At 42.8% G+C, this 21,155-nt stretch overlaps 1 protein-coding gene across 2 annotated transcripts in view; it reads left to right on the top strand.

Moving 5' to 3' along the window:
- LOC137372673 (uncharacterized) overlaps nt 1-21,155 on the top strand; it is a 256,098-nt gene that overhangs the window by 1,376 nt on the left and 233,567 nt on the right. Inside the window, exon 1 of one of the 2 annotated variants that reach the window (XM_068036718.1) lies at nt 5,095-5,185. The exons of the other annotated variant lie outside the window; for it this stretch is intronic. Within the exon in view, the coding sequence (XP_067892819.1) occupies nt 5,170-5,185 (16 nt within the window). The 5' untranslated portion in view covers nt 5,095-5,169. Of the gene's footprint in view, nt 1-5,094; nt 5,186-21,155 lie in introns of those variants that run through there. 2 annotated transcript variants of the gene reach the window in all.

The following is a 21,155-nucleotide window of genomic DNA, read 5'->3' as shown; positions in this document are numbered from 1 at the left end:
TTTTGAAGGAGGGTTTTTATCTGTAGCTTGTCCTTAAGTTCTTCAGACTTTGAGTCATGGCTAGTTTGGAATGACACAGCAGATTTGCACAATAACATGCTCAGTGTGATAAGCAATTTCAGAAAATGAAGTCTGTCTTCTGTGAGACGTCATTAAAAGCTTAAATGTTTATCAGTTGGCAGAGTGAAAATGAATTGGGCTCTTTCAAAATTGATGTACCCACAAAACATTTAAGGAAACAATCTTTGTCAAAGATTGTTAGCAAATCCAGGATGTGATGATGTAAATCGAGTTGAAAAGTGTTGTTGAGTTAATGGCAGAACTTTCCGTCCCCTCTTCTCCATTTCTGAAGATTTTTTTTTAACCCTTCATTATTTAAACAATATAGATTTATCTCATTATTAAGACTATTTTGTATATTACGTATGAAGAGAGATTGGGTTGATTAGGCTTGTATTCGCTAGAGTTTAGAAGAATGAGAGGGGATCTCATAGAAACCTGCAAAATTCTAACAGGACTGGACAGACTAGATGCAGGAAGGATGTTCCTGATGGCAGGGGAGTCCAGGACCAGGGGTCACAGTCTAAGGATAAGGGGTAAGCCATTTAGGACTGAGATGAGGAGAGATTTCTTCACCCAGAGAGTGGTGAACCTGTAGAATTCTCTACCACAGAAAGCTGTTGAGGCCAAATCATTAAATATATTCAAGAAAGAGTTAGATATAGTTCTTAGGGCTAATGGGACCAAGGGATTGGGGAGAAAGCGGGAACAGGGTACTGAGTTTGGATGATCAGCCATGGTCGTATTGAATGGCGGTGCAGGCTCGAAGGGCCGAATGGCCTACTCCTGTTCCTTTTTTTTCTATGTTTCTATCAGCATCCTCCCTCCCTACTTCATCTATCCCAGTTAACTCTCCCAGTTAACATAAGCTCCTATTCCTTTATCCCTCGTGTATTTATCTTGCTTCCCCTTAAATTCATCTATGCTATTCGCCTTAACTACTCCTTGTACTAGTGAGTTCCACATTCTCATCACGTTCCAGGGAAAGATTTTCCTGAAGTCCTCCTTGGATTTATTAGCGACTGTCTTATTTATGGCCTGTAGCACTGGTCTAGCCGACAAGTGGAAACATCTCTATGTTTGCCTATTAAAAACCTCTATTGCATCGCCCCTCAGCCTTCTCTTTTCTAGAGAAAAGAGCCAGTCTGTTCAGTGTCTTTTTCAGTATAATCTCTTAGGTCTGGTATTAAATAATTTTAATTAAGCAGAATAATGTAAGGTATATGACATGCTAAAACTTCTGGGAACACAAAGGAATCACTGGATCCTCAGTGAATCTAGCTACACTTTTGGCAGTTGGCCACTTTTTTTTTCATTCTTTCATGAGATGTGCGTGTCACTGGCAAGGCCAGCATTTGTTGCCCATCCCCAATCGCCCTTGACAACTGAGTGGCTTGCTAGGCCATTTCAGAGGGCAGTTAAGAGTCAACCACATTGCTGTGGGTCTGGAGTCACGTGTAGGCCAGACCAGGTAAGGACACCAGATTTCCTTCTCTAAAATACATTAGTGAACCAGATGGGTTTTATACGACATTCAATGATAATTTCACGGCACCATTACTGAGACCAGCTTTCAATTCCAGATTTTTATTCATTGAATAATTCCACTAACTGCCATGGTGGGATTTGAACCTTTGTCCCCAGGGCTTTAGCCTGGGCCTCTGGATTACTAGTTCAGTGGCATTACCACTACGCCACCATCTCCCCATCTTCAACTTCATAAAACTTGCCTCAGGACTGAAACTTTCTGGTTGCATGCGATGATTTAAGCAGTCTGCTTATACAACACAGAACTGAGGGAATGCTGCCTCATCAGAAGTGCTGCCCTTTAGATGAACCATGCCTGTTCAGAGGGACATTATAAAGATCCTGTGGCACTCTTCAGTTATTGTTCTGGTCAACGTTCCTCCCTTGAGCAACACTCGCAAAAATAGATTAACCAGTCATTAATGGTGTCGTGAGACGTCAGATTAGTTGTAGGCCTGGCCCTTGATTAAATTTGGTTGGCAAGTTGTGGGGGGAGGGTAGAGTGCCCAACAGGCTTGCCATTTTGAAGACTCTAGATTGAGCCTGGATGGCCCCAACAGGATAAATTGCAGGAGGGGGTCATGAGCACGAAGGCTGGTGGTCCCAGGGGTGGCAGTAGCCTGGATTACATTTGTGGGCCCCTGCTTCTCCAAAGATAATTTGCCACTTACCCTCTGGTAGACCTTGTTGGTTCTGTCATCTGTGGAACCGATCGCAGCCTGCGCTGCACAACGTCTGACTATTTCCCACCAGAAGTGGCAGTCGGGGTCCTCTTTACATCATAGGATCCCGTTTTCCAAATTAAAAGGGGCCTATTGGCTGAATGAGTTGGGAGGTTTGAACTCAAATGGAGATGTATGCATTGCTAGTGGTAACGGGGCATTTGGCCATAGAACCATAGAAAAATTATGGCACAGAAGAAGGCCATTCAGCCCATTGTGTCCGTGCCAGCCGATAAAACTAGCCGCCCACTCTATACCCACTTTCTAGCACCTGGTCCATAGCCTTGCCGGTTACAGCACTTCAGGTGCATGTCCAGGTATCTTTTGACAGAATTGAGGGTTTCTGCCTCCACCACCGTTCCTGGCAGACACCCACCAGCCTCTGAGTGAAAACGTTTCTCTTCATGTCCCCTCTTATCCTTCTACCAATCATCTTAAATCTGTGCCCCCGATAATTGACACCTCTGCTAGAGGAAACACGTCCCTCCTGTCTACTCTATCTAGGCCCCTCATAATTTTGTACACCTCAATTAAGTCACCCCTCAGCCTCCTCTGTTCTAAGGAAAACAACCCTAGCCTGTCCAATCTTTCCTCATAGCTGCAACTTTCAAGCCCTGGCAAAATTCTTATAAATCTCCTCTATACTCTCTCCAGAGTAATTACGTCTTTCCTGTAACGTGATGACCAGAACTGTACGCAATACTCCAGCTGTAGGCTTAACCAGCATTTTATACAGTTCCAGCATTACATCCCTGCTTTTAAATTCTATACCTCGGCCAATAAAGGAAAACATTTCCTTTGCCTTCTTCACCACTCTATCTATCTGTCCTGCCATCTTCTGGGACCTGTGGGCATGCACTCCAAGGTCTCTCACTTCTTCTACCCCTCTCAATGCCCTCCTGTCTACTGTGTGTACCCTCGATTTATTTGCCCTTCCCAAATGCATTACCTCACACTTCTCTGGATTGAATTCATTTGCCACTTTTCCACCCACTCAACCAAACCATTGCTATCTTTCTGGAGTCTACGGCTATCCTCTTCACTAGCAACTACACGGCCAATTTGTGTGTCATCAGAAAATTTCCCAATCATGCCTCCCACGTTTAAATCCAAATCATTAATACATACCACAAATAGCAAGGGATCCAGCACTGAGCTCTGTGGAACACCACTGGAAACAGCTTTCCATCCACAAAAACATTCATCGACTACTACCCTTAGTTTCCTGGCCCTGAGCCAATTCTGGATCCAGCCTACCACATTCCCCTGTATCCTTTGAGCTTCCATTTTACTGACCAGTCTGCCATGTGGGACTTTCTCAAGTGCCTTACTAAAATCCATGTAGACCACATCCACTGCACTACCCTTATCAATAATTCTTGTTACTTCCTCAAAAAACTCCATTAAGTTAGTAAGACATGACCTTTCCTTTACAAATCCATGTTGACTGTCCCTGATTAATCTGTGCCTTTCTAAGTGGCAGTTTATCCTGTCACTCTCAGAATAGATTCTAACAATTTACCCACCACCAAGGTCAGACTGACCGGCCTATAATTATTTGGCCTATCCCTTGCACCTTTTTAAACAATGGTACAACGTTCGCAGACCTCCAATCATCTGGTACCTCACCTATATCTAGTGAGGATTTGAATACAATCTTCAGAGCATCCGCTATTTCCTCCCTGGCTTCCTTTAAGAACCTGGGATGCAATCCATCTGGCCCTGGTGATTTATCTACTTTCAGGGATGTCAGACCCTCTAGTACTTCCTCTCTCATTATGCTTATCGTATCTAATATTTCACACTCCTCCACTTTAACAATAATGTCTGCATCATCCCTCTCCTTTGTGAAGACAGAAACAAAGTACTCATTAAGAACGCTGCCCACATCTTCTGCATCCACGCATAAGTTCACTTCTACATCTCTAATAGGCCCTACACTTTCCTTAGTTATCCTCTTGCTCTTAATATACTGATAAACCATCTTTGGGTTTTCCTTGATTTTACCTGCCAATAAGTTTTCATGTCCTCTCTTTGCTTTTCTAATTTCCTTTTTTACTTCACCCTTGCACTTTCTATACTCTTCTAGGCTTTCTAAAGTATTAAGATTTTTGTGATCGTCATAAACTTTCTTTTTCTGCTTTAACTTACCCTGTAAGCCTCGGCGCAGTGGTTAGCACCGCAGCCTCTCAGCTCCAGCGACCCGGGTTCAATTCTGGGTACTGCCTGTGTGGAGTTTGCAAGTTCTCCCTGTGTCCGCGTGGGTTTCCTCTGGGTGCTTCAGTTTCCTCCCACATGCCAAAGACTTGCAGGTTGATAGGTTAATTGGCAGTTATAAATTGCCCCTAGTATAGGTAGGTGGTAGGGAAATATAGGGACAGGTGGGGATGTGGTAGGAATATGGGATTAGTGTAGGATTAGTATAAATGGGTGGTTGATGGTCAGCACAGACTCGGTGGGCCGAAGGGCCTGTTTCAGTGCTGTATCTCTAAACTAAACAAAACTAAAAATAACCAGGCCACCAACCAAGGTGTTACGGTTTCTATGACCCTGTTAACGCAGGGTGAAGGCAGTGAATATTGACCCCACTGTCCACCTATATGCTTTTTATTGTGTAGTAGCTTGATTATTGGTAATATGAAATGTTTTGACGAAGGGCTTTATCTATAGCTGAGCTCTTCCAAATTGCCGAGTCATGGCTACAGAGAATGACGCAGCAGATTAGCAAACACTTATTTTCAACTCTGTGAAAAGGACAAGTTTGTCATTGCCAAAGGTTTGATTAATCAAATTACTTGACTGATTTACTCTTGCGAATTCTGGGCTGGTGGGGAAGACTTCAGCCAGAGTTTCTGCTCCTATGGACCATCCATCAGGTTAGTGGTTGTATGTGTGGGTGTCAGATGAGGGCTTCACTGTGATGTTGCCTGCTATCTAATAGCCTGCTAACACTCCCAGTCTATATTCGTATGCGAGAAAGAACCACATTTAAGGTGTGTCGGGCATGAACGGATCTGTATTTGGACAAGGATTCAGTGACTTCAGGAGAGAAACAAGGGAGTGGGATAAAACTGGCAAAGAAAAGGATAGGGAACAAAATCGAAGCACATACCCCCCTGAGCTGTGTCTGGACATTTGAGGGGTGAGATCTCTTTTCTTTTAAAAAAAAAAGTCATTTACAGGATGCAATATTTATGAAAGATTATTTGGCAAACAGGATATGATCACTTGAATCACATTGAAATACATCATTGGCATTGGGTAACTTGCATGCAATGTTACTGTTAAACCACTCTGGTTTTTCTTCCACTCAAACAAAAAAAAACATAGACCAAGAACTCTTGCTGAACTCTATGCCAATTTAGAGGGTAACTACAATCTCTTAAAGCCAGTTTTTATAAACATCCTGAAACACTGATATTGGGGAATGCTGCCTTGACAGAGGCTCTGTCATTCTGATGCAATATTAAACGCAGGGTTCACGTGCCCACGTTGGTAGTTCTGATGGACCTTGCAAAATCCCATCACTCTATTCAAAGGACATAAGCGAGTCCTCCCGGTATCCAGGTTACTACTACTCCTCAATCATTCCTTCAACAGCACCTCTACCACCTAGAAGGATAAGGGCAGCAGATGCATGGGAACACCACCACCTGCAAGTTCCCCTCCAAGCCACACACCATCCTGACTTGGAACTATATCGCCGTTCCTTCACTGTCACTGAGTCAAAATCCTGGAACTCCCTTCCTAACAGCACTGTGGGTGTACCAACGCCCCAAGGACTGCAGTGGTTCAAGAAAGCAGCTCACCACCACCTTCTCAAGGCCTTGAGACATTTTACTACATTACAGGCACTATCTAAATGCAAGTTGTTGTTTCAGCTGGCCAGTATCTGAGTAACTGAGCCCATGTTGTTGCTTAGACCCACTCGGCCATACATTTGGCATATTTTCACAAGTAATCTTTATCCACAGTCTCCGCTGAGAATTGAAGACTGCTAGCGCGAGAGGGCAATTTACTTAGCCATTGTAAACAGACCCAGTAAATGTGTGGGGCTGCGGGGGGAGGAGTGGGGGGGTGGGGGGGGTGGCGACCTCGGCGAAGGAGCAGAACAAGGGGGGACTGCGATATTTCCTTTTTGCCTCAATGGAGGTTGATTTTAGGCCCATTCCTTACTACAGCCCATTTCTCAGAGTTAGCTTTAGTTCCATGTTGAGGATGTGTGCCAGGTCCATTTAGGGCCACCTGCCTCAGGTACCGCCCCATAACGTGATCAAGCAGGACCAGCTGATGATCAAATTTTAAGCTCTTTGATTGGTTAAATGCATTTTGCTTTTGTTGTTGTTGTCATCTTAACTAAAGTAGCTGTTTAAATTTTAACCAACAGTCTTTAGTAACACTGAATAACATTCCTGGTGCCAGGTTACAAATGATGTCCTGTAACATAGAGTCATAGAAATGCAGAACTAGAATTCGTTGCCCATGAGAGTGGTGGAAGTGGAGATTTTCAATGATTTCAGGGTTGCACGGATAGAGTGGGGCTGACTGGATTGCTCTACAGAAAGCCGACCTGGACTCAATGGGCCAAATGGCCTGCTTCTGTGCCATAATGACACTATGGTGTAACCGTCAGGGAAAATCAGCCCTCTAATTCCTTCAGCTGCTCAACTTTATTCTGTCCTTTGCCAAATTAAAAATGAGGAGTGCAACTTGTGACAAGACTGTTAAAAATGTTGTTTTTTTTTAAAGCAACACATTAGTGCCAATACACCATGCCAAAGATTTGGATGGGGAAAGCTGTGGGCAGAGTTTAGGGTTGCGGCTTCCTGAATCCTGTCCCTTGGGGGGAATGCCAAGGGGAGGTACGTTCCACAGGATGTGTTACTCATGCTTGCTGGTAACTAGGGCACACTGTGTCACTGGCTAAGGGCCAGCAGCAGTGGACCTGCTGCCTATCTTGGTTAAAGGAGCGAAAAAGTTATTTAATGCTTCTTTATTAGAGGCTTATGACTGTCATCATTTTATCTTAACTTAGAAAATATCCAAAATGTCATTTTACACTTAATTCTTCCTTTGAAAAGCTTTACTGAACGACCACCATTTCAACAAAAAAAAAACTTGTAACTTATCATGTCCCTCGGGAGGTCCCAAAATGCTTCAGACACAACAAATATATTTTGAAATGCAGTCACTTTTGTTCAGTGGGAAAACATACGTCCCATTTCGTGCACAACAGCGTCCCACAAACAGCAATCCAATAAATGACCAGTTATTTTGGCCTTGAAGGTTGGCATCGGCCAAAGTCCCCAACAACAGATTAATTAAAGAGAGCATTTGATCAGGATAGCAGCAGCTGTGAGGCAGGATGGTCTGAATTTCAATGTCTGTGAGGGGGAGAGGGAAGATTGTTGGTGTGAGAGAGAGAACGAACGAGACAGAAACCAACGTCTGAGAGAGGCAAAAGGAGTGAGTCTGTTGGGAACGTGAGTAAGGTAGCTTGAGAGAGCATTTTACATTTGCAGATTGTGTATCATTTTATTACCAATACTATTATATAAAAAAGGGCTAGGCTTCCGTCTGTTGGGTAAAGTTTACCCAAAAATTAAATGTGCAAGATAAGCAAGACCAGTTGAAGCATTCATGTTGGTCTTCGATTCTATTCCCTATTCCAAGCCTTGGTTCCACATCTATATTAAAGTGAGCCCACCAAAAAACAAAATGTGTCTTCTTCTTCTTCTCTTCTTTGGCCTCCTTGTCTCGAGAGACAATGGGTAAGCGCCTGGAGGTGGTCAGTGGTTTGTGAAGCAGCGCCTGGAGTGGCTATAAAGGCCAATTCTAGAGTGACAGGCTCTTCCACAGGTGCTACAGAAAAATTTGTTTGTCGGGGCTGTTGGACAGTTGGCTCTCCCCTTGCGCCTCTGTCTTTTTTCCTGCCAACTACTAAGTCTCTTCGACTCGCCACACTTTAGCCCCGTCTTTGTGTATTAAAGGACAATCAGCGCAAGCTGTTTTACTTACAGTGGGATAAATAGGAAGATTACGTTCATTAGATGTCAGACTGGTGAGCTTGGAAAGGATGGGCAAGGTTTGAAAGCTGAAGTGGATCTTCAGCTATTTCTAAATTTATGGTACGAGTGAGGTTTTATCCCTGCAATATGGGTGCAGCAAGCTTTGCTAGTTATTACATAGTGCTGTAGGAGGTATGGATCAGCTGCAAGCACAGAGGACGTAGAGAGGGTCTACCGCAACAGAGACCCATTCTTCGGGAAGGGTTGAGTGATTCTGTCACCAAGCTGCACTATCTAATTCACCTGAAAGGTCAATCCACCATCTACACCGCACTACCACTGCTGTTAACTTTCCTGCTACCAGGTCCTTCGTTGTACTCATTTACTCATATGCCCATCAACAATCCTGTAGCATACCCAAATCGAAAGAGATATGAGACCAGAAATTATTGCCATGACTCCATCCCTCTCCCTGGTAGCTGCCTGAGGCTGAACCAGATTGTTTACAATCTTGGTATTATATTTGACCCTGAGATAAGCTTCCTAGCGCACATCCACACCATCCCTGAGACACTGATTTCCACCTCCGGAGCATCGCCTGACTTTGATATCTCATTTGTGCCTTTGTTATCTCTAGACTGGACTATTCCAAAGCACTCTTGACCGGCCGCCCATGTCCCTCCATGGTTTCAGCCTTCCTATCCCAATAGTCTCCTTCAACTTTACAACATGCCTAGATCTCTGTGCTCTGCCAATCTGAGGCCTCTTGAGTATTCCTGCTTTTAAATCGGTCCAGCATTGGCAGCATTGCCTGGGCCCGAAGTTCTGGAATGCCCTCCCTCTATCTCTCTGGCTTTCTTACTTTCTTCCCTCCTTTAAGATGCTCCTTAAAACCTATCTCTTCAAACAAGCTTTTGGTCATATGGCCTAATATCTCCTTGTGTGGCTCAGTGTCAAATTTTGTTTCATAACACTCCTGTAAAGCACTTTCGGATGTTGCGTAACGTTCAAGTGCTGTATAAATGCAATTTGCTTTTGTTGGTACAGTTCCCTTAACTTACGCCATCCGCCATTATTCTTGACAACCACCTCTATTGAGCAAATGATGCTGACCATTTGCCATCACCATCGGCATTAAATACAAAGGCGTTGCTTAAACTATACCAAGCAGGCTGACTATTTATAGAGCCATAGAGTCATTACGGCACAGAAAGAGGCCATTCAGCCCATCGAGTCCATGTTGAATCTCAGGCAGTTCAAGAAGCCAATCACATGTAAAGTGTGCAAATGCAAAAGTCAAGACGTTGCTTAAATGTTCTTCCTGATGGGAAATTGCAAGTACTACTGACTTCCCAGGAGAAATATTTGGTTCCTGAAGAAGTAGCAACATTTCATGGTGCATCTTGCAGAAGCGGGTGTCCCTCTGGTGCTAAAGATCTGATTTTCAGTCAGTTAACAATTGTTGATCTTCTTCAGAAATGGACTCCAGTGCCTATTTAACTTATTAATACTGTTGATTTCCATGGTTTTTTTTAGCAAGTCTATTCCAGCATTATCTTTTGTGGAAAGAGGCTTTGCTAAGAACCAATACGATTCTATGTCAAAAAAGGGCCAGGCTTATATCTGTGGGTAAAGTTTACCCAAAAATTAGATGCCTGGGTCGACGCTGGCCACCTTATACCAGCTGTCATGTATAGTAGGCAAATAGGATTTGCAGGAACACACCCATTATATACAACAGCTTGCATTTATATAGCACCTTCAATGGAGTAAAGTGGCCTAAAGCACAATGGGTAGTGGGGAAAATTCTAGAGTCCATTATCAAAGATTTTATAGCAGAGCAGTTGGAGAACAGTGGTAGAATCGGACAGAGTCAGCATGGATTTACGAAAGGGAAATCATGCTTGACAAATCTACTAGAGTTCTTTGAGGATGTAACCAGTAAAGTTGATGAGGGGGAGTCAGTGGATGTGGTTTATTTGGACTTTCAGAAGGCTTTTGACAAAGCCCCACATAAGAGATTAGCATGTAAAATTAAAGCGCATGGGATTGGGGTTAGTGTATTGCGATGGATAGAAAATTGGTTGGCAGACAGGAAACAAAGATTAGGGATAAATGGGTCTTTTTCCGAATGGCAGGCAGTGACTAGTGGGGTACCGCAGGGATCGGTGCTAGGACCCCAGCTATTGACAATATATATTAATGATTTAGATGAGGGAACTAAATGTAATATCTCCACATTTGCAGATGACACAAAACTGGGTGGGAGGGTGAGTTGTGAGGAGAATGCAGAGAGGCTTCAGGGTGGTTTGGACAAGTTGAGTGAGTGGGCAAATCATGGCAGATGCAGTATAATGTGGATAAATGTGAGGTTATCCACTTTGGTAGCAAAAACAGGAAGGCAGATTATTATCTGAATGGCTATAAACTGTAAGAGGGGAATATGCAGCAAGACCTGGGTGTTCTCGTACACCAGTCGCTGAAGGTAAGCATGCAGGTGCAACAGGCGGTAAAAAAGGCAAATGGTATGTTGGCTTTCATAGAGGATTCGAGTACAGGAGCAGGGATGTCTTGCTGCAATTATACAGGACCTTGGTGAGGCCACACCTGGAATACTGTGTGCAGTTTTGGTCTCCTTATCTGAGGAAGGATGTTCTTGCTATAGAGGGAGTGCAGCGAAGGTTTACCAGACTGATTCCTGGGATGGTGGGACTGACGTATGAGGAGAGATTGAGTCAGTTGGGATTATATTCGGAAGAGTGAGGGGGATCTCATAGAAACCTATAAAATTCTAACAGGACTTGACAGGATAGATGCAGGAAGGATGTTCCCAATGGTGGGGGAGTCCAGAACCAGGGGTCATAGTCTAAGGATACGGGGTAAGCCTTTCAGGACTGAGATGAGGAGAAATTACTTCACCCAGAGAGTGGTGAGCCTGTGGAATTTTTTTTTTAAGAGATACAGCACTGAAACAGGCCCTTCGGCCCACCGAGTCTGTGCCGACCAACAACCACCAATGTATACTAACCCTACAGTAATCCCATGTTCCCTACCACCTACCTACACTAGGGGCCAATTTACCTATCAACCTGCAAATCTTTGGCTGTGGGAGGAAACCAGAGCACCTGGCGGAAACTCACAGGGAAAACTTGCAAACTCCACACAGGCAATAGCCAGAATCGAACCCAGGTCCCTGGAGCTGTGAGGCTGCAGTGCTAACCACTGCGCCACTGTGCCTTCCACAGAAAGCAGTTGAGGCCAAAACATTGTATGTTTTCAGGAAGGAGTTAGATATAGCTCTTGGGTCTAAAGTCATTAAAGGGTCTGGGGCGAAAGCGGGAACAGATTACTGAGTTGGATGATCAGCCATGATCACAATGAATGGTGGAGCAGGCTTGAAGGGCTGAATGGCCTACTCCTGCTCCTATTTTCTATGTTTCCATGAACTGTAATATTAATAGACAAATGTCTTTAAACGGCTCCTCATCATATTAGAAACATCCCTGTGGATAGGGCTTCAAGCTTAAAAGGTGGGGTCAGGTGAAGGGAAATGTAGAAGTCTGAAGAGAAAGGTTGAGGCAACAGAACAGTGTAGTGATTTGGGTAAATACAAGCAGAGCGAGACATTAAGGGACAGTGAGTTGAACAGTTATAGTGCATCAGTGAATAAGGTCCGTCCAAAGAATAGTGGTAAAACAAAATTAAAGCTCTTTATCTGAATGTGCAAAGTATTCATAACAAGATAGACAAACTAGTGGCACAAATAGAGATAAATAGTTTGGACCTAATTGCTTTTACATGGTTACAAGGGGACCAAGGTTGGGAAATAAATAGTCCACAACATTTTGAAAAGACAGGAAGAATGGAAAAGGAGAAGGAGGAGCTGTGATAGTAAGGGATTACATAAGGACAACAGTGAGAAAGGATCCTGGCTCAGAAGATCAGGAAGTACGAATCCGTATAGGTGGAGATTAGGAATAGCAAGGGTCAGAAAATGCTGGTGGGTGTAGTTTATTGGCCCCCTAATAGTAGTTATGCCATTGGGCAAAGCATTAAGCAAGAAATAATTGGAGCTTGTAACAAAGGCAATATGACAATTGTAGAGGATTTTAATCTTCATATAGACTGGACAATTCAAATTGGCAAAGGTAGTCTGGAAGATGAGTTTGTAGTATGCATTCACAACAGTTTCTTGGAACAATACATGTGGAACTAATTGAGGTTAAAGCTATTTTAGATCTGATATTGTGTAATGACGCAGGGTTAATTAGTAATCTTATCGGAAAAGATCCACTGGCAAATGGTGAGCATAATACAATTGAATCGCATATTAAGTTTGAGAGTGACATACTTGAGTCCAAAACAAGAATCTTAAACTTAAACAAAGCAAATTTATAAATGTATAAAATGGAGGAGAGTAGCTAAAGTAAATTTTGTTCCTTTAGAAGCAGAGACAGGAGAAATTATCATGGGGAATGAGAAAATGGCAGAGGCATTGAACAATATTTTGTGTCTGTCTTCAGTATAAGTAGAAGACACAAATTACATGCAGAAATAGAGGGTAAACAAGGGGCTAATACGAATGACGAACTCAAAGTAATTAATATTAGCATAAAAAAAGCATTAGAGAACATAAGGGACTAAAAGCTGACAAGTCCCCAAGACCTGATGGTCTGCATCCTAGGATGCTAAAAGCAATAGCTTCAGAGATGGTCAATGCACTGGTTATGATTTTCCAAAATTACCTAGCTCCTAGAGTGGTCCCAGTGGATTGGAAGTTAGAAAATGTGACACCGCTATCCAAGAAAGAAGGAAGGGAAAAAACAGGGAATTACAGCAGTTGGCCTGACAGCAATCATTGGGAAAATGCTGGAATTTATTATTAAGGAAGTCTTAATGCACTTAGAAAATCATTGTATAATCAGACAGAATCAACATGTTTTTACGAAAGGGAAACGGTGTTTTATATATAGAATTTTTGAGGATGTAACTAGTGGGGTGGATGAAGGGGAGCCAGTAGATATAGTATGCTTGGATTTCCAAACGACATTTGATAAGGTGCCACACAAAGATGTTAACATGCAAGATAAAGGCTCATGGAGTTGGGGTAATATATTAGCATAGATAGAGGACTGGTTAACAGATGGGAAGCACAGAATAAGGATAAACAGGGCATTTTCAATTGGGCAGGCTGTAACTAGTGGAGTGTCACAAGGATCAGTGCTGGTACCTCAGCTATTTACAATCTATATTAATGACTTAGACAAAGAGACCTAGAATAATGTATCCAAGTTTGCTGATGATACAGAACTAAGTGGGAATGTAAGCTGTAAGGAGGACACAAAGAGGCTGCAAAGAGATATAGACAGGTTAAGTGAGTGGGCAACAAGGTGGCAGATGGAGTATAATGTGGGGAAGTGTGAAATTATTCAATTTGATAGTAAGAATAGAAAAACAGAATTTTTTCATAAGGCATGAAACTTCTCAATCAGTGTTGTCCAACACATGGCCTGGAGGCCAGGATCTAGCCTGCCAAAGGTTTCCATCCAGTCCACGGAGGTAAATTGTTCATTCCTCATCCATGCCGGAGGTCGGCAGCGTGTCCGTACACGGACACCAGTGTCCGTGGTAAAAAAATTTGAGGTCCATGACTGGCTATTTCAGAGATGAGAAATTTCCCATTGGCTTCTTCTTCTAGACTAACTTTTTTTAAAAAAATCACAATGCAGGTTTCATAGCTGACAGGTGCTTGGAGCGGGCACAGTGGTTTCCGAACTTCGGACAGTTTCGGGGTTTTTTTCGTCAGATTCTGAGTTTTCTTTAAAAGCCCGCTGGAAAAACACAAATGTGTCCAAAGTTTGGAAGCCGCTGTTCCTGCTCCCAGAACCTGTCAGCTGTGTCAATCATGTCCCCCCTCATCCTTCTCTGCTCTAAGGAAAACAATCCTAGCCTTTGCAGTCTCTCTTCATAGCTGAAATGCTCCAGCCCAGGCAACATCCTAGTGAATCTCCTCTGCACCCTCTCCAGTGCAATCACATCCTTCCTATAGTGTGGCGACCAGAACTGTACACAGTACTCCAGCTGTGGCCTAACTAGCGTTTTATACAGCTTCATCATAACCTCCCTGCTCTTATATTCTATGTCTCAGCTAATAAAGGCAAGTCTCCCATATGCCTTCCTAACCATCTTATCTACCTGTGCTGCTGCCTTTAGTGATCTGTGGACAAGTACACCAAGGTCCCTCTGACCCTCTGTACTTCCTAGGGTCCTCCCATCCATTGTATATTCCCTTGCCTTGTTAGTCCTCCCAAAAGGCAGAGAAGGCTCAAGGAGCTGTATGGTCTATTCCTGCTCCTATTTCTTATGTTCTTAGAATAAGTTGCAGAGTGCAGTCATTGTTGTTATATGGATGAATGCAGAAGCCATTTGACAAGGTTCTGTAAAAAGCAATGAGATGAGTGACCAGTTTCCTTTTCTTTGGTTGAGGGAAAATTCTGAACCAGAACACCAGGATCATAGAATCATAGCATTTTTGTACAATAGAATTTTACAGCATGGAAGGAGGGCATTCAGCCCATCCTGCCTGTGTCAGCTCTATCAAAGATCTGTCCAATTTAGTGCCACACCCCATCTTTTCCTCCATAACCTTACAAATACGTTGTCTTCAAATTGTCCTTTGAAAGTGCCAATAGAAGCTGGTTCCACCACCCTTTCAGGTAGTACGTGGCAGATCTTCACAACACTCTGTGTGGGGGGGAAAAATTCTTCTCATTTCCCCTCTGGTTCTTTTGCCAATTATTTTAAATCTGTGACCTTTGTTTACTGACCCACTTGCCAGAGGAAACAGCTTCACCCTATTTACTCCATGAAAAATTCTCATAATTTTGAATACCTCTGTTAGGTCTCCCCTAACCTTCTCTGCTGTAAGAAACTATTCTCTGCCTCCTGTCCCTTAGCCAACTACATAACCAAGTTATCACTGTCCCTTTAATCCCATGTGCTTCTATTTTCTGAATAAGTCTGTTATGTGGTATTTTATCAAATCTCTTTGAAACTCTATTTATTGAACAGCTACTGCACTACCTACATTAACTCTCTCTGTCACTTCACCAAAGAACTCAGACACACTTTGCCTTTAACAAATCTGTGCTGGCTGTCCTTTATTAACTCATACTTCTCCAAGTGAGAATTAATTTTCTCCTTGACAATGGTATCTAATACTTTTCCAATCACTGACATTAGACCGACTGGCCTCTAGCTACCTCGTTTATCGCTGTTCCCTTTTTTTGAAGAGGGGTGTAACATTTACAATCCTCCAGTCCTCTGGCACCACTTCCATATCCAAGTAGGGTTGAAAGAGTGGGTCAGAGCTTCTGTATCTCCATTCTTGCTTCCCTCAGAAACCTTGGATGCATCTCATCTGGACCAGGTGACTTGTTAACTTTTGTATGATGCCCACCGAGTTAGCACATCTTTTCTATTTGTATCCTATCCAATATCTCTACTCCCCCCTCCTCTACTGTGACATTAACTTCATCCTCTTGATTGAAATCAATTCCAAAAAAAAAATCAAAACACAGTCATCCTTCTTCATTGCTGGCTTCAGTATCGATCCAGATCTGGCAGCAGATTATTTATGCTGCCTGATTACTAATCGGAGTTTGAAGACCAGGCTGAGCTCTGCACCAGCTGCCCCATGGCACACTGCTGTTTTCAACCGTTATACTTCTAGGTTAGAGTGTCTGTGTTTACAAAACAACTCTGCACGAGATATAAAGTGTCTAAAGGGTCACTGAAACTTGCAGCACAGAAGAAGGCCATCTGGCTTATCACAGAACTTTCTGCTCTTTAAATAATGCCATAGGGGTCAGTTACATCAATTTAATTGCCACAACAGGGCCATTGGGCCTCAGTTTAGCATCTCACCCAAGATATAGCCATTGGAAGGTGCACGAGGCAGGTTCAGGTGGCTTTTACGCTGATTTTCCACCTTGCCCACCCATTGTGGCCTGACTTGTAGCCAGAGCTTGGCATGTGCTGCACTATTGACCCATCGCGTGTGAATTGTTTAACTTAACTATCATTATCAAGTGAACTTTATACCCAGCCAATGCATCCCTAAAATAAATCATTAACTTCTGGCACCTTTATAAAAAGTAATTGATCGCCCTGGAATGCTTTAATTACTGAGTAGACTTTATCAAGAGTAACGATGCATTGCTCGCTCAAACAACCAATGGTTAGCTGTTCTCTAATTGAGTGCCATACTCAACAAATTCCCACCTGGCCCTCTGTCTTGCACTTTCTTTAGCCCGAGGACCTTGGAATATTCAAAGGAGCTCCCAGCAGTTCTACTACATGGCGCAGACCTCACACACTGAGCTAAGGTTGACAGATTTTTTTTCAGCCATTTTAAAGATGTACTACATATAACATAATGTTACAGGGTTAAGGCAGACATGTAACACAAGTAATTGCAAGGATTTTAGCTGTGCTGTAATCTAAAGGAATTTCCAGCTGGGCACATGAGTAATATAGAATGGAATGCTTACACCACTTGTGGAGCTAAATCCTGTTGTAAGACAGCCTTTTACCACACCCACAAGTGATAAATTGGAGTTTTAAAAACATTTTTGATCAGAGTTTTATCTCGTTTTCATATTTCTGCAAATAGTCTGTCTAAGTGGGATTTGGTCAAAGCTTTGCAGTAATTCCCCTGACATTTTTAGAATGCAAATGGTGTTTTTTTTTTCATTGCTGCTCACTTTTCTCCCTGCAGACCCAGCCTCTGAAACCTGTAGCATTCTTAACTGGCCAGAGCAATGGACGAGAATGTTTCCTAGACAAAGCGAGCTTTGCTCCTGTGAGATTTTTTGAGCAGAGGCTGTGTATTCATAGAGGTGCGAGAACCCCCATCAAATGGAGTGACTATAGAATACTGCAGTCAGGTTGTGTACTTGGAAGGAAGACTGGAATATTTGTTTTCATCTATTTTGCACTTCCATTTCTGTTCTTTCATAAAGGTAATACCTGCATATGTACCAGCTGTGGCTCAGTGAATAGCACTTTTGCCTCTGAGTCAGAAGCAAGACCCACTCCAGAGACTTGAGCACAAAACTCCAGGCTGACTCTCCAGTGCAGTACTGAGAGTGTTTTGCACTGACAGAGGTACCGTCTTTCAGATGAGACATTAAACGCAGTCTGCTCTTTCGGGTGGATGTAAAAGATCCCATGCTGAAGAAGAACAGGGGAGCTATCCCTGATGTCCTGGCCAATATTTATTCCCCAAGCAACATAACAAAAAAAAAAATTATTTGGTCATTATCACATTGCTGTTTGTGGGAGCTTGCTGAGCATGAATTGGCTGTTGTGTTTCCTGCATTACAACAGTGATTACACTTCAAAAAAAAGTAGTTTATTGATTGAAAAGCACTTTGGAACATCCTGAGGTTGTGAAAGGTGCTACATAAATGCAAGTCTTTCTTTATAAAAGCAGCATTAATATGACTTCAAAATGTAAAGTGATATAATAGCTAATTCTGCAATCCTGTGCCCGCAGTGGGGATCAGCTTTCAACAGGAGTGCAGTCAGAGAATACATACAAACGTACGAATTAGGAGTAGGAGTAGGCCCCTCGAGCCGGCTCTGCCATTCAATAAGTTCATGGCTGAACTGATTGCTCCACATTCCCACCTACCCCCAATAACCTTTCACCCCCTTGCTTATCAAGAATCTACCTCTGCCTTAAAAAAAAAATCAAAGACTCTGCTTCCAATGCCTTTTGAGGAAAAGACTCCCGACCCTCTGAGAGAGAAAAATTCTCCTCATCTCTGTCTTAAATGGGTGACCCCTTATTTTTAAACAGTGATCCCTAGTTCTAGATTCTCCCACAAGGAGAAACATCCTTTCCACATCCACCTTGTCAAGACCCCTCAGGATCTTATGTGTTTCAATCAAGTTGCCTCTTACATTTCTAAATTCCAGCTGATACAAGCTAGCCTGTCCAACCTTTCCTCATAAGATAGCCGGCCCATTCCAGGTATCAGTCTAGCAAACCTTCTCTGAACTGCTTCCAATGCATTTACATGCTTCCTTAAATAAGGAGACCAGTACTGTACACAGTACTCCAGATGTGGTCTCACCGATGCCCTGTATAGCTGAAGCATAGCCTCCCAACTTTTGTGTTCAATTCCCCTCGTGATAAATGATAACATTCTATTAGCTTTCCTAATTATGTGCTGAACCTCTATACTAACCTTTTGCGATTCATGCACTAGGACACCCAGATCCCTCTGTATCTCAGAGCTCTGCAATCCCTCACCATTTAGATAATATGCTTTTTTATTCTTCCTACCAAAATGTCTTAGCCCCATTTCCGATCCATGACCCCTTGAAATGCAACTTCCCTGCTGGGAGTGCAAAATCACCAAATAAATTATAATCAATCTCAGTAATCGCTTAAGAAATAACTTGCATTTATTCAGCACTTTCCAGGACCTCAGGACATCCCGAAGCACTTCATAGTATTTTTCCATTTCTGTCATTTAGGGAATCATGAAACCAATTTGTGGGCAGCAAAGTCCCACAAACACTGAAGAGATAAATGGCCAGATCATCTGTTTTTGTGATGTTGGTTGAGGGATAAATATTGTCCAGGACACCAAGAGAACTCTGCTTCCTTTCTAGTGCCCTGGGATCTTATGCCCACCTGAAAGGCAGGGTGGGCCTCACTTTAACATCTCACCTGAAAGACAGCACCCCTGACAACACAATCCTCCCTCCGTACTGCACTGGAGTGTCATTCTGGATTATGTGCTCATATCCCAGAGTGGGGCTTGAACACACAACCTTTTCTCTCAAAGGCAAGAGTCAGCCATAAAGTGTGGGACTAAAGTCATGCATAGCTCAAAATGGATAGGTGACAAATTTCCTTTCCTGGAGGACAATCTAGTAATTTTCATGATAAATTTTCTGATGTCAAATAGCTACCAATATTATCAGATTTATTGAATTCATTTGTACAATTTGCCATTTTGGGATTTAAACTTCAATAGTCCCATATTATAAGCACTTCACTACCCAATCAATACCATACTTGCTAAACCCAGCTAGCTAAGTCAATTTGAGAACTCACGCAGTTATTTGCAACTCCTTGTAAATTACAAGCTCTAAGTTGATGACTTGTTTTCTTTCTCATTTTTAAGATTGCTTTGCACTTACGACAGAAAGAATGATATCTGGCAGGTTTTTTTAATTCATTCACAGGATGTGCGTCATTGGCAAAGCCAGCATTTATCGCCCATCCCTAATTGCCCTTGAGAAGGTGGTGGTGAGCTGCCTTCTTGGCAACTGAGTGGAAGTTAAGCGTCAACCACATTGCTGTGGGTCTAGAGTCATATGTAGGCCAGACTGGGTAAGGACGGCAGATTTCCTTCCCTAAAGGACTTTAGTGAACCAGATGGGTTTTTATGACAATAAGGTAGTTACAAAATGGCCACCATTACTGATTCCAGATTTAATTAACTGAATTTAAATTCCCCAGCTGCCATGGTGGTATTTGAAATCATGTCTGGATTATAAATAGCTACTATGCTACCGTACCTGGTGTGTGAGAGGTGCAAACTAGACACAAGGTCCACTCTGGGACTTGAGCACATAATGCAGAATGACACTCCAGTCCATCCAGTGGAATACTGAGGGAGGACTGTGCTGTATACATACAATTTCCTTTGTAAACAAGCTCGTGGAAGGCATTAGAGTTGAAAGTAGACTACGAATTTTGGGCATCACCAACAAATACGGAATAGTGGACAAGAAGAGGAAGGATGGGTCTTTTTGCTGAGTTTCACGTATTTCTCCCTTCTATTTCTCTCCTAAAGGCACTGCTTCATCCTAGAATCTGGTTACCCCTCTAGTACCTCGGCCAACTGACCATTCTTTATGCATGATCTCAAAGAATGAATGTTGGTAGCTATTTGACTGTGGAATGTAACACAGCCAAATTTATTTCACGCGTACTTTACAGCGTGGGCCACAATCAGAAATAGCGCTAATTGATGGCCTGGAAACATTGAGGCCTGTCGTAGTACCTTTAATAACATGTTGGTTAAGACCAGCTAACTTAAATAGCAGGAAGCATTTCCCACCTACTCTGTATGGCTCAGTTAAATACCAACTTCATCAACTGAGGTTTGTTTGACCATTTAATTAGATGATGGTTGATCCAGACCTCCACTCTATTTACCTGTCTTTGCTCCATATCATTCGGTACTAGAGGAATCAAGGTTAACAATAGTATGAAGGATTATACAAAAGGAGTAGGGAGAATTTGAGAGAGGTTTGCAGAGGACATGAGAAATGGAGGCAACACCTTCAAGCCTTTGAGCTGTCTAATGCCTCTTTAAACTATTTCAAACACTGGTTATAATAACAGACAAATTCAGGAGTCTAGTATTGATTATGTGATTAGACTGTTGAAGGTTGTATGATTGCCTTGAATGCTCTGGTGATGCCATGAAGAATAAGTCAGTTACAGTTTGTAAGCTCATGTTAATGCGTAGCATACTGCGTGATCTCACTATTCAAAGGGGCATCCATCCTGACTCCCCAAATCCTGTCCACAAACTACAAGGCACAAGTCAGGAGTGTGATGGAATACTCTCCACTTGCTTGGATGAGTGCGGCTCCAATAACTCAAGAAACTCGACACCATCCAGGACAAAGCAGCTCACTTGATCAGCACCCCATCACCATCTTAAACATTCACTCCCACCACCCCAGCGCACAGTAGCAGCAATGTGTACCATACGTTGCATGGCAGCAACTCACCAAGCCTCCA

The sequence above is a fragment of the Heterodontus francisci genome, chromosome 8, assembly GCF_036365525.1.
Source record: "Heterodontus francisci isolate sHetFra1 chromosome 8, sHetFra1.hap1, whole genome shotgun sequence".
NCBI classification, from domain to species: Eukaryota; Metazoa; Chordata; class Chondrichthyes; order Heterodontiformes; family Heterodontidae; genus Heterodontus; species Heterodontus francisci.
This window is presented reverse-complemented; position numbering and strand designations above follow the sequence as displayed.